Here is a 21,206-nt window from a genome sequence, read left to right as displayed (position 1 = left end):
CCTTCTAAAGCATTCCAATGTTCCTTCTAGACTGCTGAAGATGAAGGAGATGTTTATTTCCAAATTTGGATCAGCTCCCAAGTTTTATGTTCGTGCACCAGGACGAGTCAACTTAATAGGTAAGAGGCATATTATTCTTTTGATTTTATTTTATCTTGCATCATGGGGACATAGATTCATTTTGTTGGTTTTGATTATTTGTTTGTTCTTGGGGGTTGTCAGAGAAAGAGTCAATGCTTGATAAAGTCATACATGGGGAGAAGACAGAACTTTGCAACATGCTTGTCTTAATATTTTAAGTGTTGTTTTGAATAAAGTCAGCTTACAAATTTAAGTATCTTGCCTCGTTGGATTTAGGGTGCATTTCCCAAGAGCTATTTGTATCGCGCAGTATAAGGTAAGTGGGAGATGGTGGATTCACTGAAAATAGGGTTACCATATTTCCAGTTCCAAAAAAGAGGACTCTAGCCCTGCTGCTGCCCCTCATTCCTGACCCATAGATCCCAGCCCTGCCAGTACCACTCACGCCCAAACTACAGAACCCTGCTGCCCTGGGCTATGCTGGAGCCCCTCCCTCCCAACCTGCAGCCTCCACATCCTTGCTGGTGCCCCTCACTCCTGAACAGCAACTCCCTGGTGCTGCCAGTGCCCTGCCCTCCCAATGCCCTGTCGTCTGTCTGTCCCCCCCCTCCACCCCATCCCCGGTGCCCCTCACTCCCAAGCCAGAGCCCCCACAGCCCTGCTGGTGCCGCTCACTCCCAAACCACAGCCCCCTGCTCCTACCAGCCCTGCCTCTATGACCATAGGCACTGGCTGCAGTGCCATTAGGTCAGCCATGCAGTTCCCTGCTGCCCCTGAAGGCCCCCCCACCCCCTTCCCCTGCTGGAGGGGAAGGGACCTCACCTGCTCCTTCCTAGGGCAAGCAGGGAGGTGCCAGGAAAAACTATGAAGGTGAGCAGAGCAAAATCCTGACATTTGAGTATATTTAAAAAAAATTTTAAAACTGACTAGATGGAGATCGAAGGATTTAAAAAGAGGACATGTCTGGGAGAACCTGGGCGTATGGTAACCCTACCAGAAGATATCTCTAAGATGGGTTCATGAAATTAGTCTGTATTTTTCTCAGTACCTCGGTTTAAATCTTCAGACCCAGCATGTCTTCAGGCACTGAGTATTACACTTTGATAAAAGTAAGACATCATTTCCTGCAATCCCCTCTCTCTCATTCTGCAGATGTGCTACACAGTTGTGCCCAGAGTGATTAGAATAGCTAATTTCAGGTCCATTTCAGGTCTAGGGGTATGGTGTAGTTATTTATTTCACAAGTTTGTTTTACAGCTTCCTTCTGGCATTTATCTTTTTATGATCATACCCTTTCTTAGGTAACAGATCCCCAAACAATTAAAATGTGATCCAGCTGATCAGATGACTTTCTCAGTGAAAGGAATCATTACAAATACACATTACAAATAAATTAGTCTGTGTGCAGTCAATTGTAATTTTTCCTATGGTTTTCTGTAAGATAATCAGAGTGGGGAACAGATGCTAACTGAAAATTATTACTAAGAGATGGGTACATACTGTGTCCATTTTCTTTTTAAATGTCATTTTGTATCTTGTGAATAACTGTATTAAGGGTGATTAAATATCATTATTATTATTATTTATTGGAAAAAGTCCAGGAATAGTTTGACACAAAATTCCTGCATAAGCCTGATTCACTGGCTAATGAGTCATCCAAGAGCAGTTGAGAATGTCACAAGAAGGGGCATCATGCATTGCATTTTTCTGCACTGCATATTTGCTACCACTTAATGAAAATTATTTAATTTGCTTATTTTGCTAGTTTTATTAGTTACATATGAAGCACAATTAGTTTCCTTGTTCTAACTACTAGTCAACAATCTTTTTCTAAGTCTATGATTTCATGTAACTATGTTAAAGAACATAACATTTTAAAAAGTGATGTAGTAGACAATATCCCTGGAGAAATGTTAAACTATTTTGCACTAATATAGAGTTTAAAAAGTGGAGAAGACATCCACTAAAATTAATGAAATAAGTAGAGTTGTAGTGTACATATTTTACAATGTAGACTATTAAGAAATTTGCATTTCTGTAATAGCCTTTAGCATAGGTGCCAACTTTTATTTTTGCTGGCTGGGGGCTAAGATGATGGAGATGTGGAAAGTTTTACACATTTTAGGTGCCAGCCCCTTCCCGAGGTGGGTGAGGGTGCTGGGCCCTCAGGCCCCCATGTACTTGGTGCCTCTGGCATTTAGAATTGAGCATATTTTTTCTGGTACAGCTGATTATAACAAGCATTATTAAAAAATGCTGGAATTCTGCTCATTTTTAGGAGAGCATATAGATTACTGCGGGTATGCAGTGTTACCTATGGCTGTAGAACAAGATATACTTATAATGGTGGAACCTGTAAAAACTCAAGTTATCCAACTGGCGAATACAAACCCTTTGTACTTGTAAGTATGATACTTGTTATTTTATGCTAATTTATATGATAATTGTAATATAAGTGAGCTCTTGTGATCTCTAGCAGGCTAACAATACAAAATGATATGGTTGCAAATTAAATGCATACAATAGTATATTACCTCACTGGATGGAATATCATTGCTACTAATTATACTGCCTATCCTGGCCCAAAAGGCCAGATCTACTATTTTTCTTCACCTCTTTGTTTAAGTTTCCCCTCACATACCACTTCTCTCAAGATCTCTATGGACTTTAGAAATATTTTCACTGAAGGTTTAGCTGTTGAGAATCTGGAATTTTAAATTCCAGATTTAAATTAGGCCTGTTGTCTACAGTCATCAGCAGTCTCCTGAAATTCAGATGGTATGTGACCAGGGCCATATAAATGAATGGGATCTCTCTCAATTAGAAAAGCATTTACATTTGGTTGTATCTGAAAGGGTGGCAGAAAATAAAAGCGCTGTGAGACCTGACTGTCTGAGCCAGAGCTTGGCACATCAAATAACCTAAATGAGTTTTTGTTAAAGTAATTAAAGTTAATTAAACCTAGATATAGCTCTTGAATTAAAATTGCATGCATGTTCAGTAGATTTTATAGCTTTGTTGGCTTCAATTTGGAACCATATGGTTTAGGCCTAGAAGGTAAGCTTTCTGAATACAGCAGATAGCATCTCTGCTTTACTGAAGAAACTCTCCTAGTTATAAGTAAAGCCAAAATATATCCACATAGTTCATCAAAACGGAGTATATCTTTCAATGCTTCTGAGGCTTTATATATCAACAATTGCCTTTAACTTGCTTTATCTTCTTCCAATCTGTAACAGCACTAGGGCCTATGCTTGTGGTGAATGAAAAGCATGTGACCTTTGCTAACAAGGCTTTAACCACAAGCCCCAGTAGTTTTACTCCTTCCCTAGTTCATCTTTGATTTTACATACTGCTGAAATGTTTCATACTGTTGCAAGCCTCTTTCACTTAGAGTTTGTTTTAACTTATGGGAAAGACATAACAGAGAACAGGTTGTAAAGAGTCACCTTCTCAGATCTTAAAAGCTTCTCATGTAACAAAGTGCCCTTTGATTTCGGTTGGACTAAAAGCCCATTCAAGAACTGTTCAACTTTCAGGTCCTCAAGGCTACTCCTCACTAGCCTAATGCATTGTAGTTAAGAATGTAAGTGTAGAGACTATCTTGATAAAACACTTTGAGGAGTGTTCTGGGAAATACTTCAGAATAATAACAGCTAGCTGATTATCCGTCTCATGGCAGTTATGAAAGCCTTGTATTGAAAAAAATCAGTCATTAGCTGACTGCTCTTAAATGTCAGGTAGCAGATTGAAACTTCAGTTGACAAACTGACAGAGTACTGTGATAACGAGCCAAATTGTCCAGAAAAAACAAGGATTAAATAGCAGTGAAGGAGAGAAGGAATATAAATCAGATAATCACTTCTCATAAAAACACCTCACTACCTGATACACATGCACATGAATTCTCATGTCTAGCCTTGCAGCAAAGGTAAAGTTTCCCAAGCATTCTTTGAAAAGGAAAAAAAAAAAAAAAAAGCATTCTTTGTTAGGCAATGTCTTCAAGAATTAAAGAGGTAAAAATTCATTTGGTCAACTTGTGCCCTCAACAGGATAGCTGATACTAACAGTTGAACATGGGCATGGATAATATCTAAATAAATAAGACAGCTCATTTGGGTACACCATAACAAACATATATAATGATTTCATTATAATGCTTCCGTTCATTTTGTTCATCTACGCGTATATGCATACATTACTTTTCATTATAGTGTGCTGCCTCTAGTTAGGGCCCTGAAGGTACCCTGCACATAAGCATTTTAAAGATTGCTTTTTATTTTGCATCAGAATGGAAAATTAGACCTTTTACATTTTTTTAAAGGTATGACAGAGAAATTAAATATTCCAGTAAACCAGTGGTTAGGGGTACCTTGTGGTGCAGAAGACTCAGGCTGAAATCTTACTCTGCCATTCTCACTTTCTGACCCACTGAATATTTAATTATTTATACAATATGGAGCAGCTCATTGAGGGGGAGAGAACATGCAACTGAGATGAAGCTTCTGAAGTTTTTGCATGTCACAGATGAATGCAAAGGGAATAGAGCAAGGGAAAAACTGCTTTCTAGGGCACACCCCCTTGACAATCAACAGATACTTCTTGACAGTTTTGGGACATTTTGAGGTAGTAGGACATTCCCTCAGACCCTACCAGTTCGACTCATGACCAAACTACCTCCTTTTTGATCTCAGTTAAATAAAAATATTGCAGCCTCCTGGTTATGAATTTTTCTTTTTTATTTGATCTGTACTCATGACGATACTGTGGTAGATCTAGGGAGTTATCAAGAAAGTTCATGTGAGAAAATAGGGATCTGACAACAATAGAAGAAAAGCTGAGCGGGAGCAGACTGAGGTAGTTTGGCATATAGCTAGAAGGCCTAAAGAGTAATTAGGAAGGAAAGTTCAGGTTATGAGATTGAAGAGCAGAAAGAAAGGTAGCTCCAAGTAGACACAGTATAAGCATTTAAAATTCACACCTGAGAATATGTGATGTATCAGGCTAGAAATATACATTGCCAAATGAAGAGCTTATACTAGTTCAACTATTTTGGTAAGACTATCACACCATTAGTGTAGATGGCTAAGCCAGTAAAAAAAAAAAAATGTGTTGGCCATTTCTAAACCAGTTTGAGAAGCATAATTTGCAGCCTACGCAAGGATAATAGATCATCGCTTCCCTTAAAGCCCCTAGAAAAGATTTTGTGGTGTTAGCCAAAATGCCTCTGAGGAGTCCAGAGGCTGCACCCTATCATAGTAGATTGTACTTTAAGAAATCTAGTTTGTCATAATGCTTGAATAACCTTCATTAGCCCTTCCTGACCTCCTGAGTACTTCTTGTGCTGACCTACCATTGCAGAACCAGCATCAGCTAGACCCAGTCATGTCCTGTTTAGTGATGCAGATTAACTCCAGTTTCTAAATGATAGCACACTTTCTTATGCATGTACTCATTGTACAGAAAAATGCAATGTGTGGACATCATTGGGATAGGAAACCACAATATTTATCTGGAGCAATAATTCCTGTAGCAGTATTCAGATTTAGGACACTTTAATTAAATGAGAAACAAAATATTCCAAAGATTATCTTTTGTACCTTCAAAATTTATATTTGGAGGTTCAAAATACATCAGTAGGAAAAGTTACTATTGGAATTACAGTCTGTAAATAACCATGGTAAAGATTTTACCAGTTCAAAACGGAAAATTCAAATATGCTTCAGCAAGCAGATCAAAAGTAATGATAAAGAAAGCCTTGATCAAGGTTTGGAAGAGCAGATAAAGCTCTAAAATGAAATTGTTATGCACATTTAAAGGGATAAGACCTTTTTTGTTAGTCTTTCACTTCCCTTACGCCCTGTCCATGTTCAGGACAACATTTACACATCTTAAATAAGTGCTGTTTTGAATAGGAATAGGGGTGCTTCCATGTTTGGGTGTCTATTACTAAGAAAAATTATTGTTAATAAGAATCAGCTTGCAGAGGAGATATTCTGCACAATCAAAGTATTCCCAGCAGTCTTGGACTTCACCAACAACAGAGTTAGGAAGGTACTAAGATGTTTTCAAATCTAGATTAGGCACTATGGGCACCTATATATGTGTATGAGGCTGCTCTGGCAGGCTGTAATTACAGCCTGTCAGAGCAGACTCAATTAATAGTGTCACCTGGAGCATGGTAATTACGCTTTAACTACAGTCATCACTTCAACTAAAGCTCATTTGATGAGCTTTAGTTAAAGCAACCGCCCCCACCATTTTTCAGTGTGGAGATGCTGATACTGTGATGCTATGGGCACTTTAATAAGAGCAGCTCTCAGAGCCGCTCTAGTTAAAGTGCTACCCCCCACAACTCCTGGAGCACATTATAAATGCCCTAGCTCTATCACTCCATGGTTTTTTTGTGGTTACTTCACAGTTGCTGGATTTGCAGATTCTGAGCTCTCACTGTTGGTAAATGGGAGTAGAAGACATTCAGCACTTTGTAGTTGATTTTCTTCTTACAGGATCAGGCTGTATTTATTTGTCCTAGTGACTGTCACAAGACAACTTGGAACACTTTTTAAAGCCCAGATCATAGCTCTTGATGTAGGGAAAGGAATTCCTTGATTTTAAAATTTGCATTTTGCTTTCTTTAATTACTAAAAGCAGTCTTGCTACTGGTAGTGAACTGGATTGGAATTAGAATCTAGGCTGTGCAGTGCCTTAGGCGAGGGACAGACATTACACATAAACCAGTTTAAGTGATCAGAAACTGCTTTAAACCTGAAACAGATCATAAGTTCACTGCACATAAACCAGTTTCAAAGTGGCCAAAACCAGTTTGAGATAAACCTGGTTGAATGTAGTATCAGACTTAACTGATTGAGCTCAAACTGGTTTATGCAACTTCTGTCCCAGACCCTGTCCTGGTTTAAGTTAAACCACAGTCCCGCAGCATCCTGGCATGCTCTTTGGGCTGGGTGATCTGCTCCAGCAGAGCAGGGCTGGCCCTGCACCCCTGCCCCCTAGCTGGAGCAGGGACAGGCAGGGGCGGGGGCCTGGCCAGATGCTGGCCCCGGAAGGGAGCAGGGAAGAGGCTTATTCCCCCCCCATCCCACTGGTGCAGACCTACATTTCTCTGCTGGCTGCTCCAGCGGCAGGGGCGTGGCCAGCCCTGGCAGTAGCTTGGAGTGAATTGGCCAGGGAGGGGGTTTAATTCCCCACTCTGTCACACCAGTACAACCTGAGCCAGGGTCCGCCTGGGGCTTCCCCCTCTCTGCTACAGTGGTGGGGTCAGGCCATGGCCAGATGCTGGCAGGCATGGCCCCTGAGCAGAAGGGGCAGAGACGGGGGTTATTCCCTGCTCTACTCCCAGAGGACTGTAGCCGGGGTCTGCCTGCCCTGACTGCCACCAGTGTCACTTGCTCCCTGTGCAGGCTGAGCAGTGGGATAAGCCCCTGCTTTGTTCCGTCTGCCAGAGGCCAGAGGGAAGGGGAAATAACCCCCCCCTGCCCCTTTGCCTAAGGGGCTCTGGCAGCTGGCCTCTGGCTGGGCCCCCAACTCTGCTGCTGGAGTGGAGAGGGGGCAGCTGCCCCCATCCTGGTATCCGGGGAGCATGAGCCTCTTCCCAGTGTGGGGTCTGCAATCGGAGGGTCAGAGCTACAGCAGACTGCGTGGGGCGAGCGGCAACACTGGGGCTTGGAGGGGGCCAAAGCCCCCAAGTTCTTTTAGTGCTGACACTGATGCTCACCCCACATACTCCGTAGCAGCTTTCCCTGCCCTGCTCTGTCCAGAGAGCGGCCCCCCCACCAGGAAGAGGCTCGCACTCTGGGACACCGTGACAGGGGCTGCAGCCATCAGGTTCACTCCCCCCTTGCTGCTCCAGGGGCAGGAACAGGGCATGGCCAGAGGCTGGCTGACATGGCCCCCTTAGGTGGGGGGCAGGGCAGGGAGGGGGACATTTCCCTTCTGCCTCTGGCGGAGGGGGCTTATCCCACTGGTAGCGGTGGTCGGGGCGAGCAGACCCCACTGCGGTTCCCCTCAGTGCAGAGGAATAACCCCTCTCTGCCTCCCAGCTTAAGGGAGTCATACCGGCCGGCCTCTGGCTTCGCCCAAGGAGTGGTGAAGCAGATGTAACCCTGATGATGGCTGCACTCTGTCACGGTGTCCCGGAGTGCAAGCGAGGGGAATTAAACTCCCTTCCTGGCCAGTTCACTCCAAGCTACTGCCAGGGCTGGCCACATTTTCCCAGCACAGCTTCCCTGCAGCTGAGGGCTGCTCTTGTAACCCCCACACCCGGGCTCCTGGCCTGAGCCACTGCAGGCATGTGCCTACATTTCATGAATGTCTATTCACTTGCAAATTGGTTCAATCAAGGCAGGTTAAACTAACCTGCAAAGATTGAATCAGTTCAGGCCCTGACTTTCTGAACATCTGTCCCTAGCCTTAAAGTTCATCTCATATCTCTTGAAAGGGAATTATATTACCCTTTTTATATCCTTCCCCTCTCATAACAATCTTTAGTGCTGCTTAACAGAGATGTATTATAATTCTTTATATTAACACAGTGCCCAGGAATCCTAGACATGAGCTAGGACTAGGTGATGTACAAATACAAATAAAATGTTATTCTTCTGATGGAATCCTCCTTGGCCAGTTGTCTTCAAATTAGACATCTTGCCCCATGTACCTCCAACAGAGGCATAGCAAGCTCCTTTAGTGCACTGGGCAGAGCAGGACGGAAGTTATGCCAGTGGTGGAGTGTTGGGGAAGAGCTAAGCGGGGGCCAGAGTTTTACCTGCTATATCTGGGCTCCCTCCACCCCAGTGGCTTGGGCTGGGGAGTGGCCTCCAGTAGCAGGCTGTTTGGTGCAGGTTCCCCAGGGTTGCCAAACTGGTGTCCCCTCTTAAATTGGCACCTGTAGTTTTGTTACTCGCCTCCTCATATTTGTTAAATCTGTCCCATTTCAAATCCTTTCCCCGGTCTCTCCCCTTGTTCCCTGTATCCCATGAGACCTCTTTGTCTTCACTTCCAGGATCTTACACAGCCTGTCTGTTTTTTCTTTTTCTACTGCCTTCCCTTGTCCCACACTAACTACCTCTTTGGCCAGGTACAGATATTATACTTTTATTGGTATAAGTGATCGGAAACCAGTCTGTACCCATAACGAAACAGAAGTTCAGCACACAAAACCAATCTATACCCATAACAGGAGTTTGGCACATGTAGACTGGTTAAAAAATGGGAGAAAATGGTTTAAGATTGGCTCCCCCCTTCCCCAGGCAAATGTGTGTTCTGTTTGCTACTGATCTAAATTATGCTGCTTACAAAAACCCGCATAGCTTAGATCAATTTCCCCTTGAGCGTTTTGAATGTTTGAACCTAGCCTTTATGTCCATCTGCCTTCATCCTCTCTTGGTCTTGCAGTCATCTGTGTTTGGAATTTCTGAGCAGACCTAGCTTGAAATCTTTTCTAAAGGAGGACATGGTCATAGATTTTCATGTATATATATTAACACAGTAGTGTCAAACTCACTTTGTGCCTCAAGCCAGATCTGAACTATGGGGCTCCTTGCAGGTTGGACTGAGCACAGGGTGTGAGGAAGCGGTGGCAGCAGTACCTCCAGCCCCAACCCAGGGCACTCAGCGTCAGCTCTAGTCTGTTGTGTGTCTCATTGCCAGAGATGGAGCTACTGCCACCTCAACCCCTGTGCCACAGCAGGAGCTCCGACTCCGGCACGGGGCATGTGGCAGGGGCCAGCAGCTAGAGAGGTAGGGCCGAGGCGCTGACAACAGGAAAGGCATCCAGAGGACAACCAGGGTCTGTTGTCTTCCTGCCGCTGATCGCCATGTCCACCGAGCTCTGAGTCCCCTGGATTCAGCTGCAGGCCACTTCCCTAACCACATCCCCTGCCTTCTAGTGGCCCGCTGGTAGCTCAGTGGATGGGACAGAGTGGCTTTGCAGGCCAGATTCAACCTGCAAGCTATACATTTGACTCCACTGCTTTACCATGTATCTGCGAGTGAGACTAAGATGGGATTGATTACTGCAAGCTGAGTGCTTCCAGATAGTAGCCTAACTAGTCTTACTATTTTTGTAATCATTCATCTGATTAGGAGTCATCTTCTTTTTCAGGTGCTGATGTTTCTACTGCAATGCTACAATATTTGGCTTGCAAATGTAAAAAGTGCATTTTGTTTGCATGTTTTAAAAGCTGTTTCCCCGTGAGCTGTTTCCAACAGAATTTTAAAAAAGCCACAAACATATTTTTGTATAACTTGTTTTATAATAAGTTGGACCTATTAGCTATGCCTCTGTTTAACAAGCTTTTAGAATTTATGATCCATAAGATGGAAGTAGAGACAGAGAAATAGAAGGCAATACGTAGTGTATTGGAAAAACGTTCAGGATAAAATGTTAATGCTGCAATTTCATCAGCAGGTGGCAGCAGTAAGCTATATTTTTTTTAACTAACTAAATTTACTATTATTACATCTCACATTACTTCTTTGCAGGGATTTCAGTACTAGCGTTAATAACATTCAGATTAACCAAACAAAACCTCTGTGGCACAACTACTTCTTATGTGGATTGAAAGGAATTCAGGTAAAGCAAATTTGTTTAATGCACATATCCTATTGAGAGCCAATGTTTGAGATTACAATATGATTTGTATATTATAATAAATATATCATAATAAGTTTAATATGACAGTTTTACTCATATACCTCATAAATGTTTTATTACCATAATTTGTAGATTTTTAAGTAAAGTACTTTATGTTTCTTTTAAAAGTTGAATTTGTTATTTGTTTTGTGTGGAAATTATTGTAAAAACACTCGACTTACATAGGCAGACAAGGTTCCTTGGGTGAATTTGATATCTTTTATTAGACCAACCCAAATAGTTGGAGAATAGTTATTAAGCAAGCTTTCGGGTTCAAAAACCCTTCGTCAGGCTAAGGAAGTTTCAGCAGTTGGTGTGTGCTCTTCCTGGACTTACATCACACTTTTGAAAAAAATATTATACAGAACAATGTCAGTGAGGTCATGGTCAAGCTCATAGTTTGTTTCTGGTTTACATTCTTCTATTTTAAAGTTAAAAGGAGACTGCAGAACATAGAACACACACTTTAAATAGGTCTGAGGGTTTGATAAACGGAATCTAAAATGATTTTTTTTCCCCAGGGAAAGCATTTTTAAATTAAGTAATTCTCAAGAATATTGGAAACACACATGCAGGTAATGCATGAGAATTGGTAGTTATACTAACCTATTTTATTGCTCATTTAAGGCGGAAGAAATATGTAAAAGAAGTAAACTGCATAAAGCAGACATTGTACATTAGATTTAAGGGACTTTCAACTTCAATAGTCTACTGTAAGTTATTAGAGATGTGTTTTTTAATGTTTTGTTTTTATTTGGGATTTTCAGAAGTTCTTATATAAACTAAAAGTAGAGCTTGGTAGGAAAGTTTCCTAATCCGATAAGAATTTTGAATTGGGATAAAAAGAATCATGAATTCTTTGTGAACTGAACATCTGAAAAAAATATTTAGATTGGGTCCATCAGAGCACTATTTTGACAAGTTTGTAAGCGTAATTTTTTTTACCTTAAAAATTTTTAAAACTTAATGTGGTGTTTTGCGCCCTTCATGCCGCCCGGCCTGTCGGGGTGTAGCCCCTTCCCTCAACTCACCTGCCACAGCTTTGATGAAAAAAACAACTAGGAGATGGCTTTTTTCCCAGTGGAGATCTTCCCGGGGAGCTCTCCCAACAGCCGGCAGTACTTACGGTTGTTTGGTGCAACGTTCCACGGGGCTCTGCCTCCCCTACACCCCATCCACTCGCCAACTGGGTGGATGTCTATCAGTAATGATCTTCGGCCCTGTAGGGTGGCCCAGGGCCTGCTTTCTTGGTTGTGGTGGCTTTTTCCCCCTTCTCAGGGTTTATCTTAATTCAAAAAAAATATTCCCCTGAGGAGAAGAGGGCTGCAGAGCTGTCTCCTCTACCCCTGCCTCCTCCAAGGGGCTCAAATGCTTCCTCCCTCCTGCTGTCTACAAGGAACTCCCCTGCCTCCTCGGCCTCCGCTTCCACCAGGAGCTGGAGGGATGCCCCTGCTTTGCCTCCGGCAGGGGGCTTAAAGATCTCCCTGGTGTTGCCTGCGGGAATTGCGTAGGCTGTGTCACTTGCTTCCCGCTCTGGAGCCACAGCACGCCAGTGAGCTGCTGGCCCACGTCCTCCTTCTCCAGCTCTCTCCCCGCCCTAGTTCCGGTGGGGCTTTTAAACTTTCCTGCAGCAGCCGGTACAGCTGCTGGGATTGGTCCAACTGTTTCCTGTGCCAGAAACAGCTGATTAAACAGCCGGTGTAACGCTGGTTCATGTGGCTGTGGCCACGGTTGCGGCTCCTGTTTCAGCTGCCCTGCGGGAGGCGAGTCATCCCTACCAGGGGTCTGCTCCCGGGGCACGGGGCCCATGGGATTTACTCTCTCCCCTTCAGGAGCCTGTGGTGGTGCTTCACTGCCACACTTAAATGTACTTAATTTTTTAAAAGAAAAGTAATCCTAAATGAAAAAAAATGAAGGTATTGATTTAAAAATGGTGAGAAGGGACATTTCAACACTTTCAAAGCTTTTTTCCAAATTTTTTTCAAAAGGGGAATGGGTCAAAAGCAACTTTTTCCTCTGAAGACTTCCAGAGTAGATGATTAGCTACTTTCTAATTTAAAAAGTCTTTAAAAATCCTGATCAGGTCTAATAAGGAGCTTAAGTGTAATTGCAAATCAGCAGGAGCCATTCTTCTAATTCATTTACATGATTGTGAAAAATCCTTCCCTTTTCTCTTGACTGTGGCTTTTTAAAAGTGTATATGGATCAAAATGAGAGAGATTTTTACTGGGCAAAGAGGAAATATACTGCAATATACATCTACTTCTGAATGAATCTTTGACATTTCTATAGTTTAATTAGGCCTAGATTCACAGAAGGTATTTTGGGGTGCCTGTACGTGAGTATGGAGGCTGCTCCAACGCACTGTAATTACAGTGTGTTGGAGCAGACTCAATTAATCAAGTCTGCTGGATCATGGCAATTACTGCGTTCCAGCAGCCTCCTGTGTCTCGTGTATCAGTGTCCCTGTGTTTAAAATGGTGGTGGAGGTACTTGAACTAAAGCTCGAATGAACCCTGCTGCCATTTTTAAATGCAGGGATGCTGATACACGAGATGCGGCGGTGATTTAAATTAGAGCGCCTCTCAGAGCCACTCAAGTGCAAATTAAAGCACCTCCCACTCACCCCCAGAGCATGTGTAAAAGTGCCTAATGTGCCTAACTACTACTTAGGCATTAGGTAAATACTTTCACATATCTGTTTTTTTAGTGCCTTTAAAATGTGTTATACTTTGCAATCATTTTCACATAAAATATTTTTATTTCCATATAAAATTCCTAAATTACAACCCTATGTGTTTCAATCCCTACTCACTCATATTTCCAGTAAAGGTGAACAATTTCAGTTTTACATTACTCCATAAGGAAAGCATTTATTGGAATTGTATTCACTTTGCATATTTAGCCTCACTTTATTTACAGCAGTATGGTTTTTCTTGCAGTATGGATAACATTACCTCAGTGGCTCTACTTAGTTTAGAACTTGCTTTTGAGATTTGTGACTTAGGAACAAGTTTTGATACTTGATGGTTAATATGCAAAACAGGTTTATGCTGGCAGAAAGAAAGCATAAAAGTTACAGACTTTTAAGAACATGGAAAGGCAAGTATGAAGAAGGTCCAACAGGATAATCTGTTTATATTAAATTGAACATGTTATCCTTTGGGATACAACTATTGCAGAACTTGGCAAAGTCCATATTCATTTTTGAAACTGGAGTAAGTTTTTTTATTTAAACATCGCGTGATAAGTTTGCAAGTCTGATTCACATGCAAGAGAATACAGTGGATCAGTTTCTGTTTAAATACATTACTCAAGTGCTTTTTTTAAAACAAGTTTGTCTGATGTTCTTCATGAAAGGACATTGGCAGCAATAGCATTTCAATTAATAATTTGTTTGTATTTCTGGAAAGGAAATTTTTAGATAATTTATAGTGGCTATGGGACACATCCAGCAAGAACTGTTTTCTTATGTTTTTCCCAAACTCCGCCATTGTTACCTATTGTTGGGTGTACTTTAGGAGAAGACTTAGAAATATTTTTAGATGAATTTCTTTTTAGAAATATTGGTATTTTTCTGTTTATGATGATTATTACATAGCTTATTAGCATATATCTAGCATATAGATTAGCATATAAATCTTCACTGACACAAAGATATGTTATATATATTTATACCATTTATGCATGTGATATGTTGATTGATACAGTATATTGTTTATTCTGTACCAACATGTGATAAAGATATATATATAAATAAAACTTATTCTGAAGAAAAATAGAACTATTAAAATGAAATACCATGTTTTTATGGTGCTTTGAGATCTACGAATGAAACATGAAAAATATATCTTGTGTATATATGCACATACAAATTAATTATATTTTGACAGTGAAATATAAAAAAATACTTCACTGTTATCAAAAGAAATAGAGTGAAATATATTATTAAGAGGAGAGTGGTTTCACATAAGCTCAGCCACTTGAGAATTAGGAAATGTCACTTCTAATTTGTAAAAATACTTCTATTACTCCCCACTATCATTTACTATATATGTTTGTGTGTGTGTATAATATATATTAAGTAGTTAATAACAGAAAAGGCTACTCCACAGTACCATAGATGTAGCTGAACTAATGTTATAGCCATCTTTTTTCTTTCAGATGCTAATAAATATATAGTTGTATTAGGGCTGTGTGAAGCTTTGGTTGCCAATTCAATTCAGTGGAGATTCGACCTGATTTGGCAGCCGAATCTCCGAATCTGAATCAAATCAGGAGACCCTTTAATCTCTCCGAATCAATTCGGAGAGATTGGGAAAGATTTGATGATTCAGACATAGACACAACTTTAAATGTTTTCTCTACATACCTCAAGGTGCCAGGTGGCTGCCAAGATGGTGGGGTGGGTGGTGCATTCCATAGAAGTATGGCGGGGTCCCCAGTGTGCTCGGCGGTGGACCTGGAAGTGGACCAGAAGCACTTTCAGTCCACTTCTGGGTCTGCTGTGCAGTGCACAGGGCCCCCCCCCCCCCTCACCTCAGCAACTGGTGCCTCCTGGGTCTGGGGGGGCACCCGGGGTCCCCCCATGGCTGATCGCTCAGCTGGGGAGGCATGGGGAGGTCCCCCGCGCACTCAGCGGCAGACCCAGAAGTGGACTGGAAGTACTTTCAGTCCACTTCTGGGTCTGCTACCGAGTGCGTGGGGGCCCCCTCTGTGCTCCTGTGGGACGCTCCATCCGCCCCAGCATCGCAGCATTCATGAACCATGCCTGGTACCTTGAGGTATGTAAAAAATACATTTAAAGCTGTGTCTATGGCCGAATAGCTGATTCTCCGAATCAGAATTGCATCTTCAGATTTGGGCGAATTGAATCAGGACAATGATCTGAATCAACAAATTGAATCACTGTCCCTCAAATCAGGCCAAATCCGAATCGAATACAGCCTGCTTTGCACGCCCCTAATATTTACTGTCTATATTATTCAGAGTTGGCATTCCTATTTGCTAATGCTGTTTGGAAACTTGTAAAACTACCATATCACTAAAATGTACCTTAAAATTCAACAGTGTGATGATCTTCTGCACATTTCCACACAATTTGGATTACAAATACAGAATGTTGGATCTGGAAGAATCCTGTATCAGGAGCACCAGAATTTGGGGATAACTTAACAGAACAGTGCCTGAGTAGTAGCAAAGTGTCAGGGGGGCGGGGAGGACCAGCAGTGCTCTGTTAGCACCTCTCTTAAGAGAGCCAAAACAGACTCTAAATATCTGGGGGGGGGGGTTAAAATATTAATTGAAAAAATAGGATTAACTAAAAAATAGCTGCTATCATGGCAGTCTAGCTAGCTTTCAAGACTGGGATAAAACTACCACTGTTTTAGTTTTAAACCGTGTAACTTAAAAAAAAAACAAACTTGTCTGCCTCAAAATTCTCCTGGGCAGGCAAAATATCAGACTTCAAGAATTCTTTGAGAGAGTGTGGGTGTTAAGATAGATCACAGATTGAAATGATCTTAAAACTTTGTGCTCACGCACTTCTCTACAAATTTTTATTAAAGGTATGTCTACGCTGCAGTCTAGGTGTTATTGTACCTCATGGAGACATATATGAGCTATATTCAATGAGCTGGCTGAGGGACCAACAGTATAGCCACAGTTACTTAGTGGAAGCTGCAAAAGCTGGGTTAATATTTGGGTGGTTGGCCTATGATGAGTCCTTTGCTTCTGCAGCTACACTGCTATCAATCCCTGAGTTAGCACAGGCTGCATTCATACCTTTGCAGTGTAAGTGTACCCGTGGTCTTGGTTTTCGAGGGCTAGAAAAAGAAAATGTTAAAACTTCCCTCCCTCTTTTTGGTGACATCAGAAATTTAAATCAGGAGAAACTCTCTTCCTAAGCATAGGATATTTGCAAATTGAAGGCTGTCTCTACTCGATGCTGAGATTGTTTATTTTTTCATTGTTAGGAACATTTTGGTCTTAATAACCCAACTGGAATGAATTGTCTGTTAGATGGAACCATCCCACCAAGTTCTGGTCTATCTAGCTCCAGTGCCTTGGTGTGCTGTGCAGGACTCGTGACACTTACAGCTAATGGAAAGAACCTTTCAAAGGTAATTTACTGCAAACGTAAGATTGTAAACTTAAAATACTACTAAAAATTAAATATTGCTAATGTCTATAAACATTAAAGGACACAATACAGTTGTTTTTGCAAAGTGTTGTTGGATTTAAACTTTAAATATTGTGCAATCCAGCAAACATCTTTGGCCAAATTTTGGCAGTATTTGAGTTTGGCAAGAAAACAGGCATACATTAAAGCTGCAAAAAGAGAACTATTGTAAGCCTGTATTTTGGCCAAATCAAGCCTCACACATGGCCATGCCTGAACCAGATGTACTCTCCACAGGCTACAATTGAGCATATATGGGCTGAAGCATGTGAACCACACCCCCTGAGCCTCTCCCCTTCCTTGAATGACTTTTCATGGCTCTAGAGCAGAGCATCTGTTGAAGGCCTGTGGAGCAGATTCTCAAAAGATTATAGGCAAGGCAAAGTAGAGAGATAATTCTCTCTATGGCTTTTTTTTTAAATGAGAACATTTACAATCTAGAATTTACTCTTCAGTTTTTGTTCAAATATTGTTCCACAAAAACAAACCTAAATAATTTGTGTCCACTAATTGTTAGTAGACCGTTATTCCTCTGTTAAAACACTTCTGGAATAGTCATGTGCTCGAAGAAACCATATGGAACAATAAAATTCTTTTGGCTACAAATGTCTGGTCAAGTGAAACATTAACAGGAAGATAAAAAAAAAAAAAGGTCCAAATTGGGCTAAGTATTAGGTACATTTTTGCCTGTTGTCCAGTTATTGAAATATACATGTTCATATTCCACAACAGAGAGGAAGTGGGCATTTGCAAGAATCCATAAAATTGACAGAGGTTGGAAAGTCTGAATTTTACTAGGCAATAGAAATCTGTAACTGGAAAACCAGAAGCAGGTGTTCGGTATTCTCAGTAATATTGCACAGCTCTTGTTCAGGAAAAATAGGATGCATCTGTGTCTGGATATGTACATAAGCTAACAATTGGTTTTACAGTTTAGTTCTACACCATGCTTGATCCTTTCTGAAGAAAGGTATGCAGGTACAAAATTTTTTAGCTGTTCTAAAGAATTTTTTGTGGAGACACAAAAAAAAGGAATACAGTCACTGAGTATCTCTCCTGCTTGGGTATCCCATTCAACCCGGCCAGAATTGTTCCTGCTTCAGTTGTGGAAAGTTTTAAGGAAGCTAATCCAGACTCTTAAATACAGTTGAGTAAACATAGGATGGGCAAATCTGCATTTTTGTCAGGAAATCCTGTCCTCAGGAGCCAAAATTTTTGTACTTGCAGTAAAAAGTGAGCAATTAACATAGAGCAGAATTCCAAGTGGCCAACGTAAGGGCACACACTCACATTCCAAGCACAGTTAAGAGCATGCCAAATATATTGCGTGTTTGTTTAGATTGAGAACCATACCAGGTTGTGTTGGTCATGATATAAAAAAAACACTGCAGACCTTAGGAGGTCTGTGGCAGCAGTGCTGTCTTCTAGCACATCTTGGAAAGATCTACAGTTCAGGAAGCTCTGTAGAAGACTACTATACAACAACTGTGAAAACAAGAGGCTTAGTGCTGTAGGCAAGTTTATGAACCCACCATAAAAAAGTGTTGCAGCTACTAAAGTTCAGATTCTCTGTTGCTTTAAGCCCTTAGCCTGGGAAGTCTGCTGCTTCCTGGGAGTCCATATCTGAGACATTGCGGAGAAGATCCCTGAATGCCTCCAGCCCACTGACCACTACCGTATGCTCCTTATCCATGTGGGCACAAATGACATGGTTCAGAGCAATCCCAGCTGGGTCATGAAGCACTACAGGGATTTGGGAGCAGGGCTAAAGGGGTTGGGGGTGCAAGTGGTGTTTTCTTCGATCCTCCCAGTCTCGGGCTACAGGCTGAGGAGGGAGAGGAGGATTGAGGTAGTAAACCAAAGACTGTGGCACTGGTGTCATTGGGAAGGCTTCAGCTTCCATGACCACAGTCCGCTCTTTGGTGAGAGAGGCAGCGAGCTGCTGGGAAGGGACGGCCTCCACCTGTCTCTGCTGGGGAGGAGGCTCTTCTCAGCCAGACTGGCTGACCTGCTCCACTGGGCTTTAAGCTAAGCCCATCGGGGGATGGGGGGGACTACCACCACTCCTGCCCCGCTAAGCAACCCTTGCAAAGCCAGCAAGTCACGGCACTTAACGGAGCCCACCCATGCCCCAGCCCTGGAATGATCTGTGGGCATAGCGCGGACCCCTAAAGGGACACTTGCATGCCTGTACACAAATGCCAGGAGCTTGGGGAATAAACAGGAGGAACTTGTCCTCCTGCTTAACACAAATAATTATGATGTCATAGGGATAATGGAGACCTGGTGGGACTCCACCCATGACTGGACCACAGGTATAGATGGCTATACCCTGTACAGGAGAGATCGAGTGGACAAAAGGGGTGGAGGTGTAGCTCTCTATGTCAAGGAAAGTGACGCATTCCTGCAAGCTGCTATTGGCGACCAGGGTGGATGATTGGAGACCCTCTGGGTTAAAGTCTGTGGGGAACAAGGCACAGGGGACACAATGGTGGGAGTCTATTACAGACCTCCTACCCAGGATCAAGAGCTTGACCAGGAGTTCACCAATGAATTGACTGAAGCTATACGCTCCCGGTGCATGGTTGTCATGGGAGACTTCAACTGCCCTGACATCTCGTGGGAAGAGTGCTCGGCCAAATCCGAACAGTCGCAAAGCTTTCTCTCGTGTGTGGGTGAGCTCTACCTGATGCAAGAAGTCGACGGGTCAACAAGGGGTAAAGTGCTGCTTGACCTGTTACTGGCTACGGGGGACAATCTAATCAGCAACCACTGATCGAAGACAAGCTGGGTGACAGCGACCACAAGCTGATCACCTTCACCATCCGCTGTAAAGCTGCCGAGTCAGTTAGCAATACAGAAGTCCTTGACTTCAGGAAAGCTGACAAGATCAGGAGGCTTGTCAGTGAGGCCCTAAGGGACCACGGCCCAAAGGGGAGGGGAGTTCAGGATGAGTGGTTGCTCCTCAAGGGAGCAACCTTGGATGCACAAGCTAAGTCTATTCTGTCTTGGAGGAAAGGCATCAAAAGGGCACAGCAGCCCCCTTGGCTCTGCAGGGAGCTAGTGGACCTCCTGCATCTAAAAAGAAAGACTTACAAAGGATGGAAGACTGGATCCACCTCCAAGGAGGAATATTCTGCACTGGTCTGGACCTGCAGAGAGTGAACCAGAAAAGCCAAGGCTTCAACTGAACTCCAACTAGCTACAAGTATCAAGGACAATAAAAGGTCCTTTTTTAGATATGTTGTGAGCTGGAAGACAAGCAAAGGCAACATCGGACCCCTGCTAAACCAAGTGGAACAACTGACAACTAATGCCCAGGAAAAAGCCAACTTGCTAAACGGGTACTTTGCATCGTTTTTTCACCAGTCCAAAGGGGCGCCTCTGTCCATTACAGGACAGGAACGCTTGGGTGAGGGTGATTCCTTACCCTTCATCAATGCTGACCTTGTGAAGGAACACCTTGAGAGGATGGACATCTTCAAGTCAGCTGGCCCTGACAGTTTACACCCCAGGGTACTCAAGGAGCTGGCAAGCCTCAGCCCCTGGCACAGATCTTTGAGACCTCCTGGCACTCAGAGAAATGCCCGAAGACTGGAAGAAGGCCAATGTGGTGCCTATCTTCAAGAAAGGGAGGAAAGTGGATCTGGCAAACTATAGGCCTATCAGGCTGACCTCTATCCCAGGGAAGGTCTTAGAAAAGATTAAAGAGGCCATTCTTAACAGACTGGCTGATGGCAGCATCCAGAGGGATAGCCAGCATGGGTTTGCTGCTCTTAGGTCTTGCCTGACCAATCTTATTTCCTTCTATGACCAGGTGACCTATCACCTGGACAAGGGAGAAAAGATTGATGTCGTATATCTTGACTTAAAAAAAGCCTTCGATCTGGTATCCCATTATCACCTCGTAGCAAAACTGGTCAAATGCATCCTCGGCTTCACCACAATCCTCTGGCTGGGGAATTGGCTCCGTGGTCGGACCCAGAGGGTGTTGGTTGATGGAAGTCAATCGTCGTGGTGTCCTGTGACCAGTGGGGTCCCTCAAGGCTCTGTCCTTGGGCCAACACTATTCAACATCTTCATTAATGATGCAGGCATTGGTATCAGAAGCGGACTGGCTAAGTTTGTCGACAACACCAGGCTTTGGGGTAAAGCGTCTGCACTTGAGGACAGGAGGGCAATCCAGGCTGACCTTGACAGGCTCAGCAAATGGGCAGACGAGAACCTGATGGTGTTTAACACCAAAAAATGCAAGGTTCTCCACCCTGGGAAGAAAAACCCACAGCATGCTTC

At 42.8% G+C, this 21,206-nt stretch overlaps 1 protein-coding gene across 3 annotated transcripts in view; it reads left to right on the top strand.

The window, feature by feature from the left end:
- GALK2 (galactokinase 2) overlaps nucleotides 1-21,206 on the top strand; it is an 89,709-nt gene that overhangs the window by 6,978 nt on the left and 61,525 nt on the right. For 2 of the 3 annotated variants that reach the window (XM_006278158.4, XM_014605983.3), the window contains exons 2-5: nucleotides 31-119; nucleotides 2,360-2,483; nucleotides 10,582-10,672; nucleotides 16,708-16,854. In XM_006278158.4, the coding sequence (XP_006278220.1) occupies nucleotides 31-119; nucleotides 2,360-2,483; nucleotides 10,582-10,672; nucleotides 16,708-16,854 (451 nt within the window). The remainder of the gene's footprint in view (nucleotides 1-30; nucleotides 120-2,359; nucleotides 2,484-10,581; nucleotides 10,673-16,707; nucleotides 16,855-21,206) is intronic. The other variant, XM_059714650.1, reaches the window with a different exon arrangement.

Source organism: Alligator mississippiensis, chromosome 11 (genome assembly GCF_030867095.1).
Source record: "Alligator mississippiensis isolate rAllMis1 chromosome 11, rAllMis1, whole genome shotgun sequence".
NCBI lineage: Eukaryota > Metazoa > Chordata > Crocodylia > Alligatoridae > Alligator > Alligator mississippiensis.
This window is presented reverse-complemented; position numbering and strand designations above follow the sequence as displayed.